The sequence below is a fragment of the Aspergillus multicolor genome, assembly GCF_047715735.1.
Source record: "Aspergillus multicolor strain CBS 133.54 unplaced genomic scaffold BDW74scaffold_22, whole genome shotgun sequence".
NCBI lineage: Eukaryota > Fungi > Ascomycota > Eurotiomycetes > Eurotiales > Aspergillaceae > Aspergillus > Aspergillus multicolor.
Window position 1 is genome coordinate 59,006 of NW_027395973.1, and position 22,509 is coordinate 81,514.

The 22,509-nt window shown below is 53.3% G+C and overlaps 9 protein-coding genes and 1 non-coding gene across 10 annotated transcripts; 8 read left to right on the forward strand and 2 right to left on the reverse strand.

Annotated features, from left to right (window-relative positions):
- Nucleotides 1–566: 566 nt before the first annotated feature.
- On the reverse strand, nt 567–2,628 carry BDW74DRAFT_169307 (putative MFS transporter; the record flags this gene model as incomplete). Its single annotated transcript, XM_073726970.1, has 7 exons — nt 567–795; nt 853–953; nt 1,014–1,133; nt 1,204–1,465; nt 1,553–1,897; nt 1,975–2,029; nt 2,118–2,628. The coding sequence occupies 7 exons, from the start codon at nt 2,626–2,628 to the stop codon at nt 567–569; spliced, it is 1,623 nt and encodes a 540-aa protein (XP_073581430.1).
- A 357-nt stretch (nt 2,629–2,985) lies between these two features.
- BDW74DRAFT_186675 (Gfo/Idh/MocA family protein) lies at nt 2,986–4,448 on the forward strand (the record flags this gene model as incomplete). The annotated part of the gene is made up of 2 exons (XM_073731308.1): nt 2,986–2,994; nt 3,174–4,448. The coding sequence occupies 2 exons, from the start codon at nt 2,986–2,988 to the stop codon at nt 4,446–4,448; spliced, it is 1,284 nt and encodes a 427-aa protein (XP_073581431.1).
- A 752-nt stretch (nt 4,449–5,200) lies between these two features.
- Nucleotides 5,201–7,633, forward strand: BDW74DRAFT_180406 (ankyrin repeat-containing domain protein; the record flags this gene model as incomplete). Its single annotated transcript, XM_073729739.1, has 1 exon — nt 5,201–7,633. One exon carries the CDS (start codon nt 5,201–5,203, stop codon nt 7,631–7,633), a length of 2,433 nt encoding a protein of 810 aa, XP_073581432.1.
- A 311-nt stretch (nt 7,634–7,944) lies between these two features.
- BDW74DRAFT_t157 lies at nt 7,945–8,017 on the forward strand. Its single transcript has one exon. It is a non-coding gene; the product is annotated as a tRNA-Arg (tRNA).
- Nucleotides 8,018–9,122: 1,105 nt separating this feature from the next.
- BDW74DRAFT_180407 (ankyrin repeat domain-containing protein) lies at nt 9,123–9,695 on the forward strand (the record flags this gene model as incomplete). The annotated part of the gene is made up of 1 exon (XM_073729740.1): nt 9,123–9,695. One exon carries the CDS (start codon nt 9,123–9,125, stop codon nt 9,693–9,695), a length of 573 nt encoding a protein of 190 aa, XP_073581433.1.
- Nucleotides 9,696–12,806: 3,111 nt separating this feature from the next.
- BDW74DRAFT_180409 (ankyrin repeat-containing domain protein) lies at nt 12,807–15,893 on the forward strand (the record flags this gene model as incomplete). Its single annotated transcript, XM_073729741.1, has 1 exon — nt 12,807–15,893. The coding sequence occupies one exon, from the start codon at nt 12,807–12,809 to the stop codon at nt 15,891–15,893; it is 3,087 nt and encodes a 1,028-aa protein (XP_073581434.1).
- A 701-nt stretch (nt 15,894–16,594) lies between these two features.
- Nucleotides 16,595–17,672, forward strand: BDW74DRAFT_180410 (aromatic alcohol reductase; the record flags this gene model as incomplete). The annotated part of the gene is made up of 3 exons (XM_073729742.1): nt 16,595–16,633; nt 16,698–17,125; nt 17,207–17,672. The coding sequence occupies 3 exons, from the start codon at nt 16,595–16,597 to the stop codon at nt 17,670–17,672; spliced, it is 933 nt and encodes a 310-aa protein (XP_073581435.1).
- Nucleotides 17,673–17,753: 81 nt separating this feature from the next.
- On the reverse strand, nt 17,754–19,196 carry BDW74DRAFT_180411 (uncharacterized protein; the record flags this gene model as incomplete). The annotated part of the gene is made up of 2 exons (XM_073729743.1): nt 17,754–18,844; nt 18,899–19,196. 2 exons carry the CDS (start codon nt 19,194–19,196, stop codon nt 17,754–17,756), a joined length of 1,389 nt encoding a protein of 462 aa, XP_073581436.1.
- A 642-nt stretch (nt 19,197–19,838) lies between these two features.
- BDW74DRAFT_157427 (uncharacterized protein) lies at nt 19,839–21,097 on the forward strand (the record flags this gene model as incomplete). Its single annotated transcript, XM_073725140.1, has 2 exons — nt 19,839–19,857; nt 19,921–21,097. A coding segment is annotated over exon 2 (519 nt), but the record flags the coding sequence as incomplete, so codon positions are not given.
- A 638-nt stretch (nt 21,098–21,735) lies between these two features.
- On the forward strand, nt 21,736–22,492 carry BDW74DRAFT_180413 (bZIP transcription factor; the record flags this gene model as incomplete). Its single annotated transcript, XM_073729744.1, has 2 exons — nt 21,736–22,023; nt 22,079–22,492. 2 exons carry the CDS (start codon nt 21,736–21,738, stop codon nt 22,490–22,492), a joined length of 702 nt encoding a protein of 233 aa, XP_073581438.1.
- Nucleotides 22,493–22,509: the final 17 nt, after the last annotated feature.

A 22,509-nucleotide genomic window follows, 5' to 3' on the forward strand; every position in this document is an offset into this window, starting at 1 on the left:
GGTCCTTGTTCAGAGCCATCTGCTCCCTAGGAACCTGGCTATTGCTGTCCGTGCTTTGAACTGGGGAGTTGGGCAAGACTTGATTCACCGTGTGATTTCTGTCCTGTTAACGTGGTTGTTGTGACTGACAGCTATCTGCCTCGGCGGGTTGTGATCGTGAAAGAGATGGGACGGTGAGAGACGTTGGATTTGACTCAGACTCAGAACCAACCGACTGACAAGTCATTAGGTCATTGCTCAACCTTGGTGCATGCTTCAAAGCTTCCAAAGTTGATGGAGAGAGTCAAAAGCTTATTAGGGCTAATTCCACGGCCTCGAGTCTCTTACCATGGTAGGTAGGGTCACCTCAGCCAGCTGCTGGCTTCGCCTAGAAACGCTATAGGCAAATCTTAAGAGTAGGGATGCATATTTGCTGTTCACTGCACTTTTAAAATAAATAACTCAAAGCTCTACCAGCACCAGATGCAACAAATTGGCACTTTGAAATCGAGCAGACTTTAACATTCGTCGTCCGCCTAGCTACTAGCGTTTCAGCATGGACGAACTATGACATATACAACCTCCAATTAGTATACATAGATGAAATCCTCATTCTTCAAATCCGTCGTATCCTGGAATCCCTTGTCAACGACCCTCTCCTCCCCTTTCGCGCCATCTTCCACTTCACCAGTCTTGCTCTCTTGCAGTTTGTTCTTCCCCAGCATACTCTCATCAACAATTCGAGCACTCTTGCCTAGCGCTTTCCGTCGTTTGGCGTGGCGCTTGTTGAGCCAGTAGAGGTACAGGTCTGCAATACTGCAGCCAGGTTTCTCGTTAGATGATGACTGACAATGGGAAAAAGAGAAAGCATACATGGCAATAATCGCAACAAGGATGAACATGACCAGGTTCGAGATCAGGCCCGGTCGGTACTCGGGCGCTTGGTCTAGGGAGTAGAGTTGCGGGCCGATGACCTGATACCATCCCGTCAGCACGAATCTTTGTAGGAAGGTAAGTAGAAGAGGGCAACATACATTCCCCGTGCACATCCCAACCAGCACAACAGCCGAAGTACACTTCCTCTTCGTATCACCCGCTGTATTCTGCGCTTCCCATGCGTACACGAGGGGCGTTATACCAGCGAGGCAGGAGACCTAGCACAGACAACGTTAGTTCCTCCACACTACCACCATTTCCCAACTAGATAGAACGAGACAAACATACCAGATAATACCCAAACAGCAAAACCCCCTTCTTCTCCCTCGACACCGTAAGCATAATAATCGTCCCAACCGCCGCAACAACCGCAATGACCGCAATAACCAGCCCCTTAGTCCGGAACCTCGTCGCCGCCCATCCGCCGAGCAAAATAACAACAAACTGGATCGCCCCAAACGGCAAATTAAACAGAATCGCCGTGAAGTTCGTATACCCGAAGGACGTAATGATCAAGCTCCCGAATGTACTGATGCCGCCGCTGGGAATCCTACGCACACAGTCAGCATCAGCACAAACCACCCTTATCATTCTCCCAGCCAAACGAAAGCAAAATAAGAGGGAGGATGGAACCCACGAGATAGCAATAATAAGCAAAAACCACACCCACGTCTTGACATCGAGCATCGTCTCAAGGACATGGTCCCATCTCCACTCGCGCGAGATCACGCCCATCTGGTTTGCGCGCAGGCGTTCAACGGCTATGACTTTCTCGCGCTCGTGCAGGAATTTGGCTTCCATGGGGGAGTCCGGCATGAAGATTAGGACGATGAAGGAGTAGGCTACTGTTAGCAGCCCGCAGAGGATGAAAATTATTTGGTAGGAGAAGAGCGTGGAGCTGTGGATGTGGCCGAGGCCGTATGTGAACAGGGAGCCGACAATTGCGGTGACGCCGTTCATGGCGTTCCACATTGCTGCGCGCCTGATTTATACCAAAGGTTTAGTAAGATGTGATAGATGGAGGGTTGGGAGGTAAATAAGAGAGCTTGAGGGACGTACCAAGTCTGCTCACCTCGCCGCCACCACATCTGCGTTACGGCGATGCAGGAGGGTGCTGTATCCATCCACCACAAGATTAGCCCTAACCACGTCACCCTTCCCACCATCCATCTCATATTGCAGCCACATGGGGTGTAGCGTACCAATCATGGCCTCAAAAGCCCCCAAACAAAACCTCAAACCCAACAAACTCGGGAAATTCGTACAAGCCGCCATAATCGTCAAGCTGCTCCCCCAGAGAAAGATCGCAGCGGCGATAACCTTGCCCGTCGGTAACTTGACCAGCACCAACGCGGCCAGCGGCTGCATGACCAGCTGCGCGAGATACAGGATGGAGCCGAGCCATGAGTACTGCTGGCCCACGAGGTTTGCGTCCTCGACGAGCCCGAAGATCGAGACGTACGAGAGGGATGATTTGTCGAGTTGTTGGAAGAAATATGCGCCCAGGAGTAAGGGGAGGACGCGGAAGTCGATTCTCCGCAGCACGGCTTTTTCTTCCGCGGGGGTGAAGGATCGGTTTTCTGAGGTGCTGGCGAGGAATTGGGCGGCTTTTTCGGCGGTTGCGGTGGGTTTGGGGGGTTCAACGGCGGGGGTTATGGAGTCTGAATCTGCGGACTCGATTTGTTCGGATGAAGGGGATTGTTTGCTGGCCATGTTGCTGAGGTGAGGTGCATCTGTAGCTGGTACAACGAAAGATCAGTCGTTTCAGGGCAACATGACGGATCCCCCCCTCTATATACCCGGACGGACAGATATTAACCGACCAACAACACATTCCTAACAGACAAGCTCCTCCTCCCGGCTTGCGTCGCTTGACTGCTCAAGCAGGGGAAGCATTGGACGCCGATATCTCCCAGGATTCGCCAAGATCTCGCTTCTCCAATCTACCCCGGACTGTCTTGAAGGGAAATGCGGGGGTTGCATGGTGGTGAGCCCTGATTGACGGAAAATCCACGCCGATCTCTCGATCTCTCATTCAGCCTATTTGGGTTTGCCATGGCTGGTCACACCATGTCTGCCGTTTGAAGTTTAGTGCATACCCCTCCTCTCGTGCGTTGTTGGTGTGCAGGTGCTGCGGGGTGTCTCGGTCTGCTTCACCCCGAGTTCATCTTCCCCTCTTATATTCCACCACCAACCTTACAACCACCTCTCAGCAACATCACCAGATTGCTAGAGACATCACCAGCAGAATGGTCAAGAAATACGCCCTCATCGGCACGGGCGGTCGCGCCATCTTCTTCTACACAGCCATAGTGAAGGAGTTCAGCGCCACCGCATCCCTCGTCGCATTCTGCGACACAAACCAAACGCGCCTGGATTACGCCAACACCCGTCTGGAGAGCCTCGGGCACCCCAAGATTCCAACATATCTCGCAAGAGACTTTGAGCGCATGATCGCCGAGACAAAACCCGACGAGGTTATTGTGACGACCATCGACCGCACGCACAACATCTACATCGTGCGGGCGCTGGAACTCGGCTGCAACGTTATCACCGAGAAACCCATGACGATTGATGCGCCGAGATGCCAGGAGATCTTTGACGCTGTCGAGAGGACAGGGAAGAAGGTGCGGGTTACGTTCAACTACCGGTATGCGCCGCACAATACAAAAATCTATGAGCTGCTGAGCGCTGGTGCCATTGGCGAGGTCAACTCAATACACTTTGAGTGGCTGCTGAATACACAGCATGGGGCCGACTATTACCGGCGCTGGCATAGGGATAAGCGGAATAGCGGTGGGCTGCTAGTGCACAAGTCGACGCATCATTTTGATCTCGTGAATTTCTGGCTAGGGTCCAGGCCCGAGAGTGTCGTGGCCATGGGTGACCTGCGCTTCTATGGACGGGAGAATGCAGAAAGGCGCGGGGAGACGAAGTTCTACTCTCGTGCGTTTGGGAGTAAGAATGCGGAGGATGACCACTTTGCGCTGCATCTTGATAAGAATCCCCAGCTGAAGGCTATGTATCTTGATGCTGAGCATGAGGACTCGTACTACCGGGACCAGTCTGTGTTCGGCGATGGGATTAGCATCGAGGATACGATGGGTGTGATGGTGCGGTATCGCTCTGGTGCTGTGCTGACGTATAGTCTGACCTCGTATGCGCCCTGGGAAGGGTTTCGGGTGATGTTCAATGGGAGCAAGGGGCGCCTTGAGGTGGAAGTTGTCGAGCAGTCGTATGTGAATTCTGGCGGGGAACAAGCCCTTGAGGGGGCGTTGGAGAGTCGGTCTATCCTGCTGCGGCCGTTGTTTGGCAAGCCGGAGGAGGTTGAGATTCCCGAGGGGAGTGGAGGGCATGGCGGTGGTGATCCGCAGCTGCTGAATGACCTCTTTGGAGATGGACCAGGCGATGATCCGTATAGACGGGCGGCGTCGCATGTCGACGGGGCGTTGTCGATTTTGACGGGGATATGTGCGAATCAGTCGATGAGGACGGGGCAGGTGGTTAGAGTTGACGATGTTTTTAAGGTGTAGATGTTTAGGTTACTATTGAAGATCTAGAGAAGATACTGCTATAAAGCATGCAAACAGCTTCAAAAGGGCAATTAGTTTACCCAGGCTCGGGCTTCGTGGTTTTCATGCTCTTCGGGGCCGACCTGGGTTAGGTATAGGTAGTCTTCCTCAGGGTACACGGGTCGCTCCTTCCTTCCAGGGTTCAACATCGTACCTGAGACGAGCTTTGATCTTCGAGCGACATCATGTTTGTTACCTTCTTCACGCCGGTCTGCCATGATCCAACCACCCGCTACTTTTGGTATGCATTAGGATGTGACCTAATCCTAACCCACCGCTCACCTACCCTGCCCTGCCTTCACGGAGTTCAGGTTCGTATCCTCAGCGATCCCTCTTTACATAGCGCGTTGAAGCCAAGCTAGCTAGGCTTCTTTGCCTGTCGGAGCGCTTTACCAAATCCGATGGATTCACCACTCTACCACGGTCGGTCGCAAGTTACCTACACGAACGCAACAAACTCGCTAATGCCCGGCAAGGCCTGGATGAGACCGATTAACAATCAGTCTTTGTTTGTGGCAGGACAATGCCACGATAAAGATCCTCTTGTCCGTTCCAGAGATGGCGGTTCACTTCTCTTTGGCCTTGTCTAACAATGCCCCGTCACAAAGGCCTGGGTATAAAGTCATCGTTGACCCCTTGTCTATCCGGAACTATATGCTTCTACCGTCTATACCGACTGCCCATTTATGCAGTTTATGCATCTGAACTCAGAAATGGCCGGTTCAACTCTGGTTGATCTCCCTGACGAGCTTCTCCTCCAAATCTGTGAGTATCTTTCCCGATCAACCAAGAGCCTCGCCGCTCTCTCCCGAACCTCGCGAGAGCTTCACCGGGTTGCCGATCCGGTGCTATACTCACCATGCCGACGTGATAGAGATCGCCGGCTCCAATACATATTACAATGGGCGGGCCGCAACAAGCAGGAGAACACCATGGTCTACGCTATGCACTGGCTCTACCGTGCCATGCCAAACAAGCTCAGCCTGGGCTCTGATGCACTGATTTCGGCTTCTGGTGCCGGTTTCACCAACATCGTCCAGGATCTACTGGCAGTGGGAGTGCCACCAGATGGCTGCGGGGGAGGCCTGACCAAGCACTGTACTAACAGGTGGCCGACCGGCCGGGCACCCATCCTGTCAGCTTTGGTTGGGGGTCAGTATGACATTGTGCCAATGCTTCTGGAGGCAGGAGTCAGCATCAACCACTATGACTTTATCACTACGTATCAACTTGCCTCCACGGCAACCAGCCAACTCATATGGATGAGGCTTTTGCAGAGTGGATTAAATGTCGACATTACCGATGGTCTAGGCAACACCCTGTTGCATTATGCCTGTCGTGCCGGCTCCATCACGGTTGCGCAATTGCTGATACAGAGCGGCCACGACCCAAACCGTTCTGACAGTCACCACGAGGCCCCGCTAAGTATTGCCACCCGGTCGAGCAAGCCTGGCACCATCGGCTGCGTGGAGATGATCCGCCTTCTGCTCGAATACGGAGCGAGGGCTGACCAGGTCTGCAACTTCCGCGGCTGGTATCCGCTGCACGTTGCATCCAGCATGGCTAATCCTGAAGCTGTCCAGCTTCTTCTTCAGTACAACGCCAACGTGAAAGCCTTGCGGGGAGATGGTCTCACTGCCCTGGGAGCCCTGCGAGCCGCTGACGCTTCCTTGCATATGCACTCCGCCAACCACGACAAGCGGGAGTATGAGGTTGCGAGACTCCTCCTAGAAGCAGGCGCTTCGGTACGAACGAACGAGCGTCAGACAAAAGCTCTGTTGCGCGTCGTTGCTGCAACCGGCAACGGTCCGTACTGCGAGTTGCTACTGGACGCCTGGGAGGAGCAAGCCCCGAGTTCCCTGCCTCCCGACGTTGTGATCCTTGCTGTAGCTGCTACTGGTAATGCCCGCGAGCTCCACCATTTACTGGGGCTGCGCGCTATGCACCCTCGAATAGGCGGACGCATAATCGGCAAACTGCATCTGGTGACACCGCTCATGGCAGCAGTAAAGTCACGCAACGAAGAGGCCATCGACGTCGCACTCCACCACGAGACACTTTTTGATGCCCAGGGCTCCAACGGACGGACAGTCTTCCACGAAGCTCTGGCAGATCCAACCTTGAGTGAGGAAATCATCCGCCTCCTCCTCGACAAAGCAAGCGACATCACTCATCCGGACACCATGGGGGATACGCCGCTCGTCACTGCGACAAGGCATCAACCCGCGCCGGTGGTATCGATGGTCCTCAAACGACTACACGCAGATTTTGTCAAGACTAGACCACTCCAACGGCCAGTACGCCGTGGAATCGACGTTCCTAATGTGCTTTACGACCGGCTACTGTCGAGCGTTGCTGGCGCATTGGAGGTGGCAGCCAGGGAGAACAAGGTGATTACCGCACTCACCCTCCTGCATTATCTTGACAAGCATGGTCTCAAATGTGACCACAGCTGCCAGCTCCTGCACATCGCAATCAGTTTGGGCCACGAACTGATCGCTCTACTAATCATCCGCAGTATACAAACCCTCGAAAACGTGGACAGCAGGGGCTTCACCCCCCTCATCAAAGCCGCCCACCTCGGCCGAGCGAGCATCGTGAAAGCATTGATAGATGCAGACCTGGACTTAGAAGCCAAATCTATCAGGAGCCATACGGCCCTGGAAACCGCCGCAGCAAAGAAATACAAAATGTGCCTCGAACACCTCCTACAGACAAACTTCTGGAGCCCGCAGGCAAGCGACAAAATCCCCCTCCTCCGCTTGGCAGCGACGCACGGCTGCGTGAATCATCTCAACAAGTGGCTATCCCAGCTAAAGAAAGCCTGTGCCCCGAGCGACTACGCAAATCTCACGGGCGTACTTTTGATTTTAGCAGCTGCGCATGATGAAGCGGAGGCCTGCTACTGGCTGATCTATCGTGGTGCGGATATCGATTTTTGCGATACAAGGGGACGTTCGGCGATCGCGCATGCGGCGTATCAGAATGCGGCTCAGTCGGCGAGGGTGCTTGTGGAGGCCGGGTGTGATGTTCATCTGTCTGATAATTCTGGTAAGAGTCCGTTGCAGCAGACGTCGAGTGATGAGGTGGTGAGGATTTTGTATGAAGCGATGGGGTGCGCCTCCAAAGGAGGGATAAAGGACTAGGAAAGGTATGGACTGTTTCTTTCCGATTCAGACCGAGGTTTAGCCTTGCCAATTTCTTTATCTTATACTCACATGTATTTAATCCAACAGCTGTTCGAAGTCTTCGTACAGCTAGTTTTCACTGCTGATCGTTGTAGGGAGATTATACCATTAGATGATACCCGTGTTCATTCTGTGCCTTTACAAAATTTCTTCCACTCTATTTGTAGTAGTAAAGACTGTGCCAATGGATAACAAATCGGCTTGCTTACAATGTCTAAAGTCTGTTTCGGACTATAAGACATTATTCAAAACCTTTACTTATCAAGCAAGGCCGGCTGGCCCAATTGGCAAGGCGTCTGACTACGAATCAGGAGATTGCAGGTTCGAGCCCTGCGTCGGTCATTCTTTTTACTTTTTTTCACTTTCACACTTTCCCTGAGTAAAGGAAAGGAATTTTTTTTTTGGTTCAGTGGAGCCGTCATGGGAATGGGTTGGTGGGCCGGGCGGAATGTAGGGCTGCGAGTGCACGTGCCCGCGTCTCTCTGTCTCGTGTTGCGTGGAAACTGAAAAGCAAGAAAATGGCAGAGGCTCAATTGCTTAATATACAATAGATGGATCATTGGTTTTTCCTCATTGATATGATGCAATCTTTGGTTGGGGTTTTCGCTAGGCTTCGTAGACTGCGGGATGGGACGCGTTGGAACGGATGAAATATTGGGATTTGTTCCCATTATATATTTGCTAGTTGCGCAGTTCCTTTCAGATCAAATTGGATAGACCACTTTACTCCTGCTTCTCTTACTCTCCTTTTCTTGTTCCGCGCTCATCAAGTTCTATCGTCTTCGACTATACGCATTGGTATAGCAGATCTAGCAGTCGGTCACCGACCTTGACTCCCTCGGCACCGGGCCTATTCCAGGACCTTCCTATTTGGTACGGCTGAACTTTGACGTTTTCAGTGATGTGACCAGTTCGCCCTGCAATAGAAAAACCCTAGGTAGTGGTAACTAAGGTTAGCCACACGGGGACTCCACGTCGCGATCTATAGGGCTATTAATGCACGTGATGGCATTACCCCCATCTACCCGTACTAGAGCTAGGCCTGTGCAAATACTCCGAACGAATGGCAGAGCAACGAGATACTCGCATGTTTGGCTGTCTCCATGAGCTTTTAGACTCTTCGACCTCAGGATCTGCCATTCTCCGAGCCCTCAGGTTGCTTTTGACCAAGTCTGATACAATGAAGCGAAAATCTGAACATGGGCGCTCTTTGTGCATGTGCCCATTATAAACAGGGTGTTTCGAACCAACAAACACAAAAAAACAATAAATCAGCCATGAAAGACATCAAATCTTTGTGCTGGAGTAGTTAGTTACAAAATATTTATATCCCCAGCCAGCACCACAATAGATTCCTCATTATGCAACGTCCCCAACCTTCCCCATACACTCACACCCCGGTTTACATAGACCCTGAGCACAATTCACCATTCACCAACTCAAAAGCATGCCATCACCATCCCCCTTCCCAAAAATTCCCTTCGCTGAGTTCGACATCTCAGCCGACGAACTCCTCTACGCCGCGGAAACCGGCGATATTGCATCTCTAACAACCCTGCTTGACAGCGGCATCAGCCCCCGCATCGGACTCCGGAAGCCGCTCATGGCCGCTATTCTAAACAACCACTCCTCCGCCGTGAAACTCCTGCTCCAGCGCGGCGCACTGGACGAGTGTCTTGCGGTAACATCTTCCGAGCACGACTCGTTCCCCAAGAGCGACGATATCACATGCTCCCTACATTTCGCATCCATGCACGGGAAGACCGATGTCGTGAAGATGCTCTTGGGGCTTGGGATCTCCGTGAACTGCGTTGATAGGGCGGGCCGTACGGCGCTGGGGGTTGCGGCGCGGGCTGGGAAGATCGATCTTGTTAGGTTGCTTGTTGCGTGCGGTGCGGATTTGAGTCATGTCGATAGCGAAGGTCTTACGGCGGTGGATCATGCGGCGGCGGCTGTGGAGGTTGAGGTTATTGAGTTCTTGAGAAGGGAGATGAGGAGGCGGGTTAGGGCTAAGGTGTAGATTCCTGGTATCAGGTGGAGATGTTCGGGCACCGAAGGCGTCTTTGGAATTATAGCGTCATCACTCTTTAGGTTTTCTAATTTTGATCTTTGCATATACAGATAGTTGGACTTTGTGTACGTCCATGGGTACTGGGATGGTTGAAGTTACCCCCTCCGCAAAGCAGAATACGTTGTTTGTTTACACTTGTTTAGAAGGAAAAGCCAAGTTATATCATCTTTCCCATACCTTACTTAAAAAAGCTATCATAGTAGGGCTACAGTTACTGTTTCCCACTGGATTATTAGATACGATCATAAGCGTGGCCCTCGTCCAGGCACCTGCATAACCGCTCTTTGTTTGCAGAGGCTTTGTTTAAAACGCCAACAAAGGGTCGTAAATAACCACGAGACAAGTAGACAAGGAACTTCTGTCAGTGGCATACCAGTCTCGGTAACTCTATCCCAGATTCTTCACTTTATTTGCCGCTTATTACACCTTCTTAACAATTTTGGGATAGTCACTGATATTTGACCTGAATTTAGACTCTCCTCCCCCACCCCTTTTGACTGTTGGCTACCACGAAGAAGGGCTCAGAAATAAATTCAGGTTGAGATCGCAGCGGAATTGTCTATTAGCGTATCTATGTATACCATGCCGACAACTAGAGACTTATCACATAATAGAGCTACACTTATTAGTTTTAGAGAACACACTGATCTGTACTGTCTGAGTTCATCTGTGGACCGGTCCACAGACATGATATATCAATCGTACTTCCAACGGCGCTTCAAACTAGCACGACCTATATACAGTCTCCGAACCAATTATCCATGTCGCAGACGTTAAAATGTGACAGCCCGTCAAAGGGGCGGGGCCAGAGGATTGAACCGTTTAATCATAATGGGGTTATCTTTAACAACAATGACAAGATCTTTGTTCTCCAGGTTCCCCGACGGCCATAAAACACAATAAAGCCCTTTGTTCAGAGACCCCGAGTTTCACCATCATAAAAGTAGAGTACAAACCTTCAATCTACCTAAGGTCGTGATACATCATCCATTAACTACTTATGAGATTACGTCTTGGAACAAGAAGACACTGTACTTGAGTCTATCCCAAGATTGCAGTATACCATACTTACACTTGACCACCATCATGCCTTCCCTCCTCACTCTGCCCGACGAACTCCTCCTCATAATCTGCAACCACATGCCCCGTTCCACTCTGACAACCTTCCTCCTTACCAGCAAAAAAGCCCACCGAATCGGCCGAGAAGCCCTCTACAAGCTCCCTTCGAACGAAAGACTCCGGATCTTCACCTGGGCCCTAACCTACAACCGCCCCACAACAACGACATACCTCCTCCCCAAAATCGTAGCGCAAAGCAGAACCTCCTCCCAGACCGGCCGTGCAGCCCTAGCAACCGCCTGCACAGTGAGCCACGTGCAAGTCGTAACAGCCCTCTTAGACGGCACCCACGGGATCAGCGCCAACGTGACGCTCCCCGGCGACACACGGACGGCCCTGATGGCCGCCGCAGAAGGCGCAAACTACGCCGACTCCACGCAGTGCGTGCGGATCCTCCTAGCTCACGGCGCAAATTTCAATGCTTCTGACAGTGCGGGACGAACAGCCCTGCACTTCGCTGCGTCACGAGGAAACCTCCAGGTCATAGACACCCTACTTGCCGCCGGCGCGAATGTCCACGCGCGGACGAACGTCGGCCAGACACCACTGCTCAACGCCGCCTCACGAGATCAGTATCTCGCTGTGCAGCGGCTCCTGGGTAACGGGGCAAATATTAATGACAGCGACCGATGCGGCCGCACGGCCCTGATTATCGCTGCGGGCAGGGGCATGCTGAATATTGTGCGGCTGGCGGTGCAGAGGGGAGCGGATCTTAATGCTGTTAGTGAGCTTGGGCGCACGGCTGTGTCGTGGGCGGCGGAGGATGGGCATTTTGATGTTGTGGAGTTTTTGGTCTCTGCTGGGTGTGATGTTAACCTGTGGGATCGGTTGGGGACAGCGCCGGTGGATTATTGTGTGCTGAGTACGCCGGCTGGAGGGAGGATTAGGGAGTTGTTGCTTAGAGCTGGGGCTGTGGAGAGGAGAGCCTGATAATTTTGATGGATTTGTGTTTTTTGGCGTTTTGGGGTCTATGTTTGGTTTTGATATGTTATTAGCTTGCTTGCATTTGAGGATAATTCTAATATTAAACAAGATATGAGAGACGTCTCAAGATAAAGGCTCTTCAGAACCTATCTACTACTAATTTAGCTCTTATAAACCTAGTAAATATGTCCTCCTCCCTATTCTCAGGACCATATCCTGTATCACGGCCGCAATTTATCCTACTCTCATATCCCCATGGCTTTCGTAAGTACTGCTAGAGCAGGAGCTCTTCCATGTATTTTTTTTGCTTGAACCATATACCATGATTGAGGTATCTGCATACCTATGACTCGGGCTATAATTCGATACTATGTCTTTCCTTGCAAGCCTTCTAGAGAGTTAATCTAGGGAGCTGAGCTGGAAGTTCCACGCGTTAAAAAGGCTGCGAGAACCGCAACCTCCAAACACTCTCTTTAAATTCCCTCTGTGGCCTGGCCACACTGCGTTTGACTCTTCAAGCTTGCTCTGTCTTTGCCTTGAGACCTGCAGGTATGCATCAACTGTCTATCGCAGTGTTCCTCACACGTGCAACGCCAATTACGCCGCAGCTAGCAGAATTCTGCCCTGATGCCAAGCCCTAAAGTGAATAGCTAGCTCAGAGTCTGTTTTTCACTCCTGAACTTCTGCTAGAGATGTGTGCTGTCGTCACTCTAGCCTTGAAACACTTCATAGTTTGGTTCAGTTGCCACCCTCTCCCTGCTAGCCAATGGGCGTCTTTGTTGTTCGTAGTTCTACAAAAAAGTGAATCTGGGAGAGCTAGCCAGAGGTGAAGTAACAGAGAAGGCCAGGAGTACCAGATGAAGCCAGATGGAAATCCCCGAACTCCTGTGCCTAGCTATATCCTCTCCCTCCCCTCCGCGCTTCCTTTTTACAACTCTAAACCCCTCTCCATCTCTACTTCTCTCTAGTTATACCCCCAACCTACTTCAAACCTACAAACAAACCAAACTATCAGCCATGGCCGACAAATCCTCCAACCCATTCCTGATTCTCCCCGAGGAACTCATCCTCAAAGTCTGCAGACACCTCTCAACCCCCAGCCTCGCAAAATTCACCCAAGTCTGCAAGACAACCGCCCGCATCGCAACCCCCGAGCTCTACCGCTTCAAAGGCGCCCCAGTCGAGTTCCTCGAGACAGCGCTCAAGAAAGCCGCGCCCGCCGGAGAAGCAACGATGCTCCGCCTCCTAAAGGGCAGCATGGACACCCTATTCCTCAGCGAGCTCGCCCAGTTCAAAGCCTTCGTGTACTCAATCCAGCACGGCTACACGGGCGCCGTGCAGTTTCTCCTCGAGTCCAAAGTCGATCCGGACGTCGACATGGATATCGTATTACGCCCGGATGAGTTCGATGGTATGTCTGCGGCCAAGGAAGCGTTGATTCAAGGGCACGACAATATCCTCAACATGCTCGTCGCATACAGCGCGGACTTGAGCGGGTTTGATTTCGAGGACACGCAGGACTTCCTTACGCGTGCAGCTACGGATCGAGAGTGCATCGCTCGCATTGCTGAGCCTTGGGGTCTGAACATCACCCGGGTGGATGCGGACGGCAACACGCTCCTCCACGAGATGATCAACGGCTCCTTTGAAGTCCCGCTGCTCAGGCTGCTGCTCGATCAAGGGCTGGACTTAAATGCTACGAACCTGGATGGAGAGACGGTCCTCTACCGGGCAATAAAGCGCTTTTCGAACCATGAACAGTGGGAGGATGGCGTGCTCTCTCATATCGGCGGTTTGAACCCCGGCCCCGCGGAGCTCGAGGCTCTCCGTTTCTTCCTGGAGAACGGTGCCGACGTTAACGCCCCCTGCGAAAATGTGACCAACCGTTTCCCCATCCATGTCGCTTGCGAGTATGCCACAGCGGAAGTCGTGCGGCTGCTGCTGGACCATGGAGCGAGAGTAGACCCGCGGAGCACTATGCCGGTTGGTCAGACGGCGCTGTTCCAGATGTCCATCCGTGACAACATCGCGACCGAGAGCCCCGAGATCCTGCGCATGCTGCTAGAGGCCGGGCTGGATCTTGCTGAGGACGAGCAGTCCACCAGCGCGTTCTTAGACAGGGCCATCAACGACAAGTGGGTCGCGAGCCTACAGGTGCTATTCCACGAGTATATGCACCAACTCGAGAAGCTGCCCGCAGCGTGCGACGACCTCGTTTTCACGGCCGCCGCCGTCCTTGGGGATGTCAGTATCATGCAGAGCATGGTGCTTAGCGGCGCCGTGGACGTCAACAACCTTAACACCCCTGCCCTCGTCCACGCCTGCCACCGCGCGAACTTTGACGCCGTCGAGTTCCTCGTCAACGCGGGCTACGCCGACTTCATGAGAACCGACAACCAGGATTTCACAGCCCTTCATGCCGCCATCTGCGCCGGGGAACAGGCCAGCGGTATCAAGATCATCCGCCTCCTCCTCCCACGCACCGAGCTCAACAACGGTCGAAATAGTGATCAGGAGACCCCGCTCAGAGACGCAGTCCGACTCCACGACGTATCGATCCTCGCCCTCCTCGTCGACCGACTACTACAGGCCGGCCGCACGCGCGCCCAGCTGGAAGACGACTTCTCCGATACCTTAATGACGGCCCTGCAGTCCCGCAAGGACGACAAGGTCGAGTTCCTCGTCTCCACAATGCAGCAGCATGCTCTAACCGTGTGCCGGCCCTACGCCCCCATCAACTGCGCCCTGTCCCACGCGGACGCCCCCCATCTAGCACAGATGCTGCTCGACGCAACCCTCGCCATCGACAACTCCTTCGCCTCCTTCACGCCGCTCATGGGCGCCATCGAGCACGGCCATCCGGACATCGCGTCCCAGCTCATCGCCAAGGGCGCAGACCTGAACGTCACATCGTTCAACGGCGCAACGGCGCTCATGCTGGCAAGCGACGCAGGATACTACGATCTCGTCCGGGAGATGACGACCGCGTCGCGAGAGGCCCCGCTCGATGTCAACGCCGCCACCGGCGCCGCGCACGTCCGTACCCATCCCGAGCGAGGCAACCTCGCAGCCCTCGACTACGCCGTGCGCAACGGGCACGCGGGCATCTCGACGCTTCTCTCCGCCGCCGGCGCAACCTTCCACCCGCGCCTGCTCGAGTCTGCCGCAGCACTCGACCACCCCGGAACCCTGGCCCTCTTCTTCATCCCGTCAAAGTGCAACAACGCTACCGCGGCCATCACGCAGAACGACCTACAGACCGCCCTAACATCCGCAATCCGCGCCCAGCGCATCGACAACGTCCGCTTCCTCCTCGCATACGGCGCCAGCGTGCACGCGCCTGATCCTGCGGGTCGCCTGGCCCTCTGCACCGCTGCGCGCACCGGCTCCATCCCCATCATCCAGGTTCTCCTGAACGCAGGCGGGGCCATCAACGCCGTCAAAGTACAACACGAGCACGAGGTCGGGCCCGGCAATGAAGCGGAAGCCCACGGCCGAACCCCGCTGATGGCCGCCGCAAGCAAAGCGCACGGCTTCATGACGATCCCGTTCCTCGTCCGGCACGGCGCAGCCGTGAATATCTGGGTTCGGGACGGAATCGCACACGCACACGCAGACGGCGAGGGCGAGGGCGAGGGGATGTCGGCGCTCGCGTATGCCGTGGTGTCCGGGCACGCGCGGAACGTGCAGGAGCTGATTATGTATGGCGCGGATGTGGGCGTTCGGATTCAGATCGGCGAACAGGGGCAGGGGCGAGGGCTGCTTCAGTGTGCGGTGCGGGCGCGCAATGCGGAGGTTGTGCGGATGCTTGCTTTGGCGGCTGCAGGAGCGGGGGGTTTGGATGGGCTTGTCGTTGAGCGGGATGGGGAAGGGAAGACGCCGCTTGAGCTTTGTGGGGAGGTGGAGGGGGTTGAGGGGGTTGAAGGTGAGGATGAGGATGAGGATGAGGGTGAGGGTGAAGGCGAGAGTGAGAAGGAGAGGGATGGTGAGAATGATGGTGTGATTCGGGCGCTTCTTTGTTGTCATCCGGCTTCGCTTGAGGGGATCGATCTGGATCCTGGCTCTGATTCTGATGTCCTTATGCTTCATCTGGAACGACGTTAGGTACGGACTTACCCTTGGTATGACTAGATGTGGAAGCGGATATGGGCGACTTAGGTCCTGGAGGCAGGGACTGACGAGCTACCATACGAATGAGAATGAGAATGATTCATGTAAGTAAACAACAGATGGCTACATGTATTAGAACAAAACCCTGCCAACAAATCGATTTGAAACCACCCAGCATGTAGAGTTACACATAAGCTATACAATGTAGGATAGCCTGTAGAGTACTCCGAAGTATTCAATTGAGTTGCGATCATATTGGGAACCAGGGCTATATCCGGTCTGCCCTAACCCGACTGGCCCCTATGAAAACCCTCGGGATTGCGGGCGTGGCCAGTTTACACTCAATAATCAGAACTCGCCCCTGGCATTGATTCTAGATTCTAGCAGTAAATAGAAGATCCAGATCTATAATCTAATCGTCATCGCTCGAGATTACTGATCACCGTTGAACAACCAAGGTCCCATCCAATAGCTGCTGCAGACGTACATTATGATTAGTGATCCCGCGCATCGGCTGATTCTCGGGCTTTGCTTGCACAATACATGCAAAACAAATGTATATAAAGCAAGCTACAGATGCCTCTTGAGTTGAATAAAACCAGCATTCGAAGTCAGAAACAGTCATTCTCGCTCTTAACAAACTCCATCGCCCGCACCGCAACCCAACCCAACAAATTCCTACAGCAGCAACAGCAATGGCCGCAGAACCCTACAAGAACATCCTCCTTATCGGCGTACGATCCCTCTCTCACATCTCCCAACAAATCCCAATACCCTCCTCGCTAATTCAAACCACAGGGCGGCGGCTCCCTAGGCTCAAACCTCCTAACCTCTCTCCTCTCCGAGCCGTCCTTCACAGTGACAGTCCTAACCCGACAATCCTCACGCTCCCTTGCGTCTCTCCAAGCCTCCGGCGCAAAAATCCTCACAATCGCCGACACATACCCAAGCGAAGACCTAATCGCCGCCTTCACCGGCCAAGACGCAATCGTCAACGCAATCACCTCCTTCTCCGTCTCCGAGCAGATAAAATTCATTGACGCCGCGATCGCAGCGGGTATCAAGCGCTATGTTCCCTCTGAGTACGGACTCGACAATAACACGCCCAAAGCACGGGAATTGAGCCCCGTGTTCAAAGAGAAGGGCGAGGTGCAGGATTATCTGAGAAAGAAAGAGGGGAGTGGGTTGAGCTGGACGAGTGTTGCTTGTGGGATGTGGATTGGGTGGTATGTACCTACCTCCCTTCTTCTCCATTTTCTTGATGGGAGAAGGCAATGGGGAATGGATCGATGCTGATGCATGCGCAGGTCCCTCCGCAATAACTTCCTCGGTCTCAACTACGCCAACCGAACCATAACCCTCACAGACGACGGGCTAGGTCTGTTCAGCACAACAACGCTAGCAAACACGGCACTAGCTCTAAACCGCGTCCTCTTGAACCCCGGACCCACCGCAAACCAAATCGTGTTCCTGAGCGACTTCGCCACGAGCCAGGTGGAGCTCGTGGAGACGATCGAAAAGCTTACGGGCGAGAAGTGGAAGCGCGAGACGCTCAACACGGCTGAGGCTATTCCAGCGCTTACGGAGGCTTGGAATAGCGGTAACGCCATGGCTGGGTATGGGTTGATTAATGTCGGTTTTACGAAGGGGGGTTATAGTGGGCACTTTGAGGGGACGTATGAGATTCGGAATAAAGAGCTCGGACTGCCAGAAAAGGATCTTGAGACGGTTGTTCGGGAGGCGTTGGGGGAGGTTGGACATCCCGGTTTCTAATGAGTTCGTCACAGTTGGTATCTAAGAATTGATCAAGTTAGAATTGCAATGTGAATTGAAATATCCGCGGGTCGTGTTATGCTATCCGCACTGCGGGCTCCAACCCTTATATAAAGCCTTCCATGTCCCCTCCCATATCTTCGCTCTGTCCGGATCATAGAAGAAGCAATGCAGCGCAGTGTCAACGTCTTCCCATACACAACTTTCAGATCTTGTATCAAATACTCTGCAAAATAATGTTCTCTGCACTCCAATCGGCGCAATCCCCAGATTCCTTGGCGTCGTTATTACCAGCGCCATCCACAATGCAAAATCCGCTAACGCCGGATCAGACCACAAAGCGGGTACTGCAAGCAGTATCTCTGCGCGCTTCTGCGGCTGTCGGAAGACGATTGCGGCTGGATGGAAGCCCATGCAGCTCAGGTCGTCGGCGAAACAGAGTAAAGCGGCGAAGATGCACTTTTCAATCGCTGTGAGCTGTGCTGGAGCCGAGTAGCGCCAAACGGGTATTTGCGTAGGAGGGGTATCTCCATGTGTGCCGAGCCAAGCAGAGAAGCTTTGCAGGATTGGAACAGAGTTCGTCGAGAGGTGTCCTGTATGGATAAGGCGTTGGAAGCCAATCGGAAGATCTAGAGTGCTTTGGGCGGATAAACTCGGAAATAACCGAGCTGTCTCAGTGGCAGGCGCCGTAGTGTATGCAAGAGATGTCTGTATATGGGTCGATACGAGACTCTTGGAGACCAGCAGGGATGTCTGCAGGTTCGGGCCCATCCCGGGCACGGACTGGCCGACCTGGGCGAGGCCTCCTCTAGCGCGGACCACTGTCTCGAGCCCATCAAGATGCGCCTGGCTGAAGTCGACGTAGCCGAGATAGTCGTCAATAGGGATCAAGAGACATAAGGCTTGAATGAGCAGGTCATCGACAACTTGCCGACCGAGCATGTCCGTGACAAGATCGAACAGCTTCTTACGGTGGTACAAGGTTGCGGCCCTGGCCCGAGCCGGGTCAACGCGCTCCTGGGGCTCGAGGGTGCAGAGTGTAAAAGCTGCAAGGCCATGAAGGATCGCATCGTGGGCATTGGACCAGTGGAGCAGCACGGAGGCGTAGAACTGGGCCCGGGAATCGCCGTGGCCGAGAGCGCTCGAATCATGAGGGAGTAAGACGTCAAAATCTGGGATCATTGGGTCAGTCTAGTCTCAACTAAAGTCTAGACCTTGTCACGTACAGTAGGCCAGAGCTCTGTTGGTGGATGGGCCCTTGGTGTCCAGGCTGATTGGGTAGAACTTCCCAGGGGCGATGGGCAGGGTCATCCGGAGCGGCACAGGCTGGATACGCTGAACAACTTGGCAGTCTTTGCCATGCTTAGGATCTGAGTCTTCCGATTCCAGCCAATATGTGCTGATCCCTTGGTCCTGCTCTGTAAGCTTTCGGCGCCTCTTGGCCGCGTGCACCGCGACAAATGCATTGATTGTGCGGCGACTTGGCTTTCCTTTGTAACCTGCAGGATCATACGAGATAAACATAGCTTTGCTCCGTTCCCAATTTGTATCCAGGACTGCCAATCCGCAAATCACATCCCGTTGTGCGTTTCAGCTGGAGCAGCGGGGTTGGGAAGCTATTCAGGATTGTGCCCTAGTCCAGGTCGAGTTAGATGGAATCAAAGCCGCTAAGCTGTTCTGGAAATGCGACTTCCTATTGTAGACTAGCTCCACAGCCCTGCGAGCACACACCATTGGGCGCGATCTTATCGGACTCCAAAGGGTCCAGCGGTCCTGCAAGATCGATGGGAAAAGGCAAGCGGGTGGACCCGCCACCAGGGCTGTGCTCGGGGCTATATTACCGCGAGACAATGAGACAGTCACCAGCTATGAAGAAGAAAGAGGCTGTCTCGAGTGTTTGGAACTTGAGACATGACCGAGTTATTATTCGAGGTCGGCTTCATGCCGCAGGTCTTCTTTGTCGACAACTTTCAGCATCCAAAGTCGAAGAGCTCGCGAAAGCGATTGGAGTCGACTTCACGATCACACGCGGCCCGAGTCGCGCATGAGAAGCGCAAGGCTGTCAAAGCGTCGAAAAGTCCAATAGTAACAAAGGACGATCCGGAAGATGCGGATGGACGAGGCCAGGGGCCGGTTATACTCCGCAACGCCCGGATTGCAGATGTCCCGACATCCATAAAAATCTGTATGTTGAGTAGATTTCCGTCAAATATGGTCAAGATTGTCTCGACTGACATCTGTACTCCAGTCTGGAACGTAGTCGTTCCCGGCGTGAAACCCCTCTGCACCCTGTTCAATACCCGCTGCGTGACGACCAAGGAGTGGATGCCCTACATGGCACAGGAAGTCTTCTTTCACGCCGGGGCTGCAGCTATGCACGCGGCACATGACCAGCTCATCAACCCCGAGTTCCGGACGCGGCCATCGCAGATCATCTACGAGCATCGCGGTAAAGCCATGGTTGCGCTGCGAAAGCACATGGCGCGCGGCGAGGGTATTACAGACGCTATGTTGCTGACGGTGTGCTTCCTGGCATTGCTTGAGCGCCGTTATGACGAGATAGAAGCGCATAGCATCCACAAGCAGATCCTCGGCACATTGGTGGCTGCGCGAGGCGGGCTCGACAAGCTCTCACCGTACATTAAGAGCCTGCTTATGCAGTATGAGTTTCCCTGGGCCATGGAGACGGGGGCTTCGGTGTTACCGCGGACTCAGCGGCATCAACCGCTTTATCCTGATGGATATGTCAATATAATAGGCTCAAGGAGTCTTTTGCGAAAGCGGATACGGAGGCTACCAGAAGGGTTCGCGGCTCTTGCTCTCGAGGGCAAACTCTCGACACATTTGCTTTCGATCCTGGAACGATTCGCGCAGTACTCATCAAAGGGTCTTGAGATCAAAGGAGAGAAAGGAAGCCCTGAGTCTCAAGACGGGTATGTGTTCGACGACTTCTGGGACGCTTTTCCAGAGCTTTCGTTTCAGGAGCTCGATTCCCAGGAACCGTCGTTGAACAACCTGTTGTTCCTTTGTCTGCTAGTGTACGCTGGGATGCGTCATAGCCCCATACCGCAGGTAAATAACATTGCGGTGTGTATGCGGGCGTCTCTGAAAGCAAAGTTGCTCGAATGCACCCGTCTCAGAGAAGCCGCAGAAGAAGAGTGCCTTTGCTGGATATGGACAGTAGCGGTTTCCTCGTGGAGACAGAGGGACGGGATACTTGATCAGCCTGGTGTAGAGTTGCTCGGGTGGCAGCGCTGGAGGTTCTGCTATCTGAGCAATGAAGAAGAGATGGAAAACGTTTTGAGGAGGTTCTTCTGGGACAACGGGGTAGCGATGACGTGCAGGCAGTTGTTCCAAATCAGGGAATGGCAGGAGCGACCAGACTGGGACCGGAAACCTAGCAAAGAAACAACCCTTGATTAGCCATCAGACACTAGTTACAGGCATCAGTGATTCCATAGTCCCCCGAGATTGATACGAGTCATGTTTCCACGTTTTTAGTTTTGTCGGGGCGTTTCCGCTGTCATGCAATAACATCTTCAGGTTCATCACTCCACTACGGAGTATAGGTACCTAGTTATGCATGATTGACTCGGTCCCGCCGTATACGAGCCAATCATTACGCCTCAAAGCTCCTCTATCCAAAGGTTCATCGGCCCATTCTCGGCGATGTCCCTGAAATCCCGAAAAGCATACGCCGACCCCTACAGCCACTATTCCCAAAACAGTCGAACAACTTCCCCCAAGGGCATAGCTCCTAAAGCCTCACAGCCTCATACTGCCAAGAGGGTCCATAGACTGTTTAGTCATGCTGACGAGCTCACGCGCTAATCGGAATCAAGCAGTTGCCCTGACTGATTGGGTTTAGGGCGCAGATGCAGGGTTTGGGGGCCGCTTTGCTGGCGATAGGGCTGAGAAGGGTCTGTTATCGTGGACTTTGACTATATAGGTATCTCCTGCCCCGTGGCCTACCAGGTACTTCTTTGGGCAGTAATAAGACATTGGTTATCATTCAAGAACAGCTGTAACTTGACCTTGAACGACGGCTTCTTGTACCATCACAATGCTACAATACACTACATCCAACCACCGGAAAACGACATCGATAGATCCAAACATGTTCGACTACTACACAGCTTTCTCGGATGAGTCGCTTGCAATGCCCCAAATGGTCCCCTTTAGTCCACCTTCCACCGATGAAGAAAGCCCCAGTCATACACCTTCACTGTCACCATCACCGACACCTTCACCAATAGCCGGAGTCATCCAACAACAAACAAAACCCAAGTCCCAACGACGGGGAAGACCCAAGATACTCGACACCAACGGCGAGGAGCTAGCCAGCAAAGAGGTACGTGCCCAATCCATTTACAATCTACTCCCATGGGGACTAACATATAACCTAGAGACGAAAAGCCCAAGTCCGGCAAGCACAACGAGCCTACCGCTCCCGAAAAGAAGAGCAAACGGCGGTCTTGATGCAGCGAGTCGCCGAACTGGAACAGAAACTGCTCCTTGTCCGCGGGCTGTACCTAAGCACACACGATGCAGTCATGACCTCAAGTGCGAGTTTGCTACTGGAAGAAACGAATCTGAAGATGCTGCACGATAATATGCAGATCCTTCTGGCGGACACGGATATCGACGCACCTGCAGGCGTTATTGCAGCGCCGTCATTATCGTCATTGGCGTCTTCGTCTGGTGCAGAGATTTATGCACTGGATGGTAACTGGGATGTAGGCATGACTCAACTGGAGGGACAGGATTGCGGGCTGGATAGCGTGCCAAATATGCCGGGAATATATGATATGACTTTCTAATTGGTTATGATGGTAAA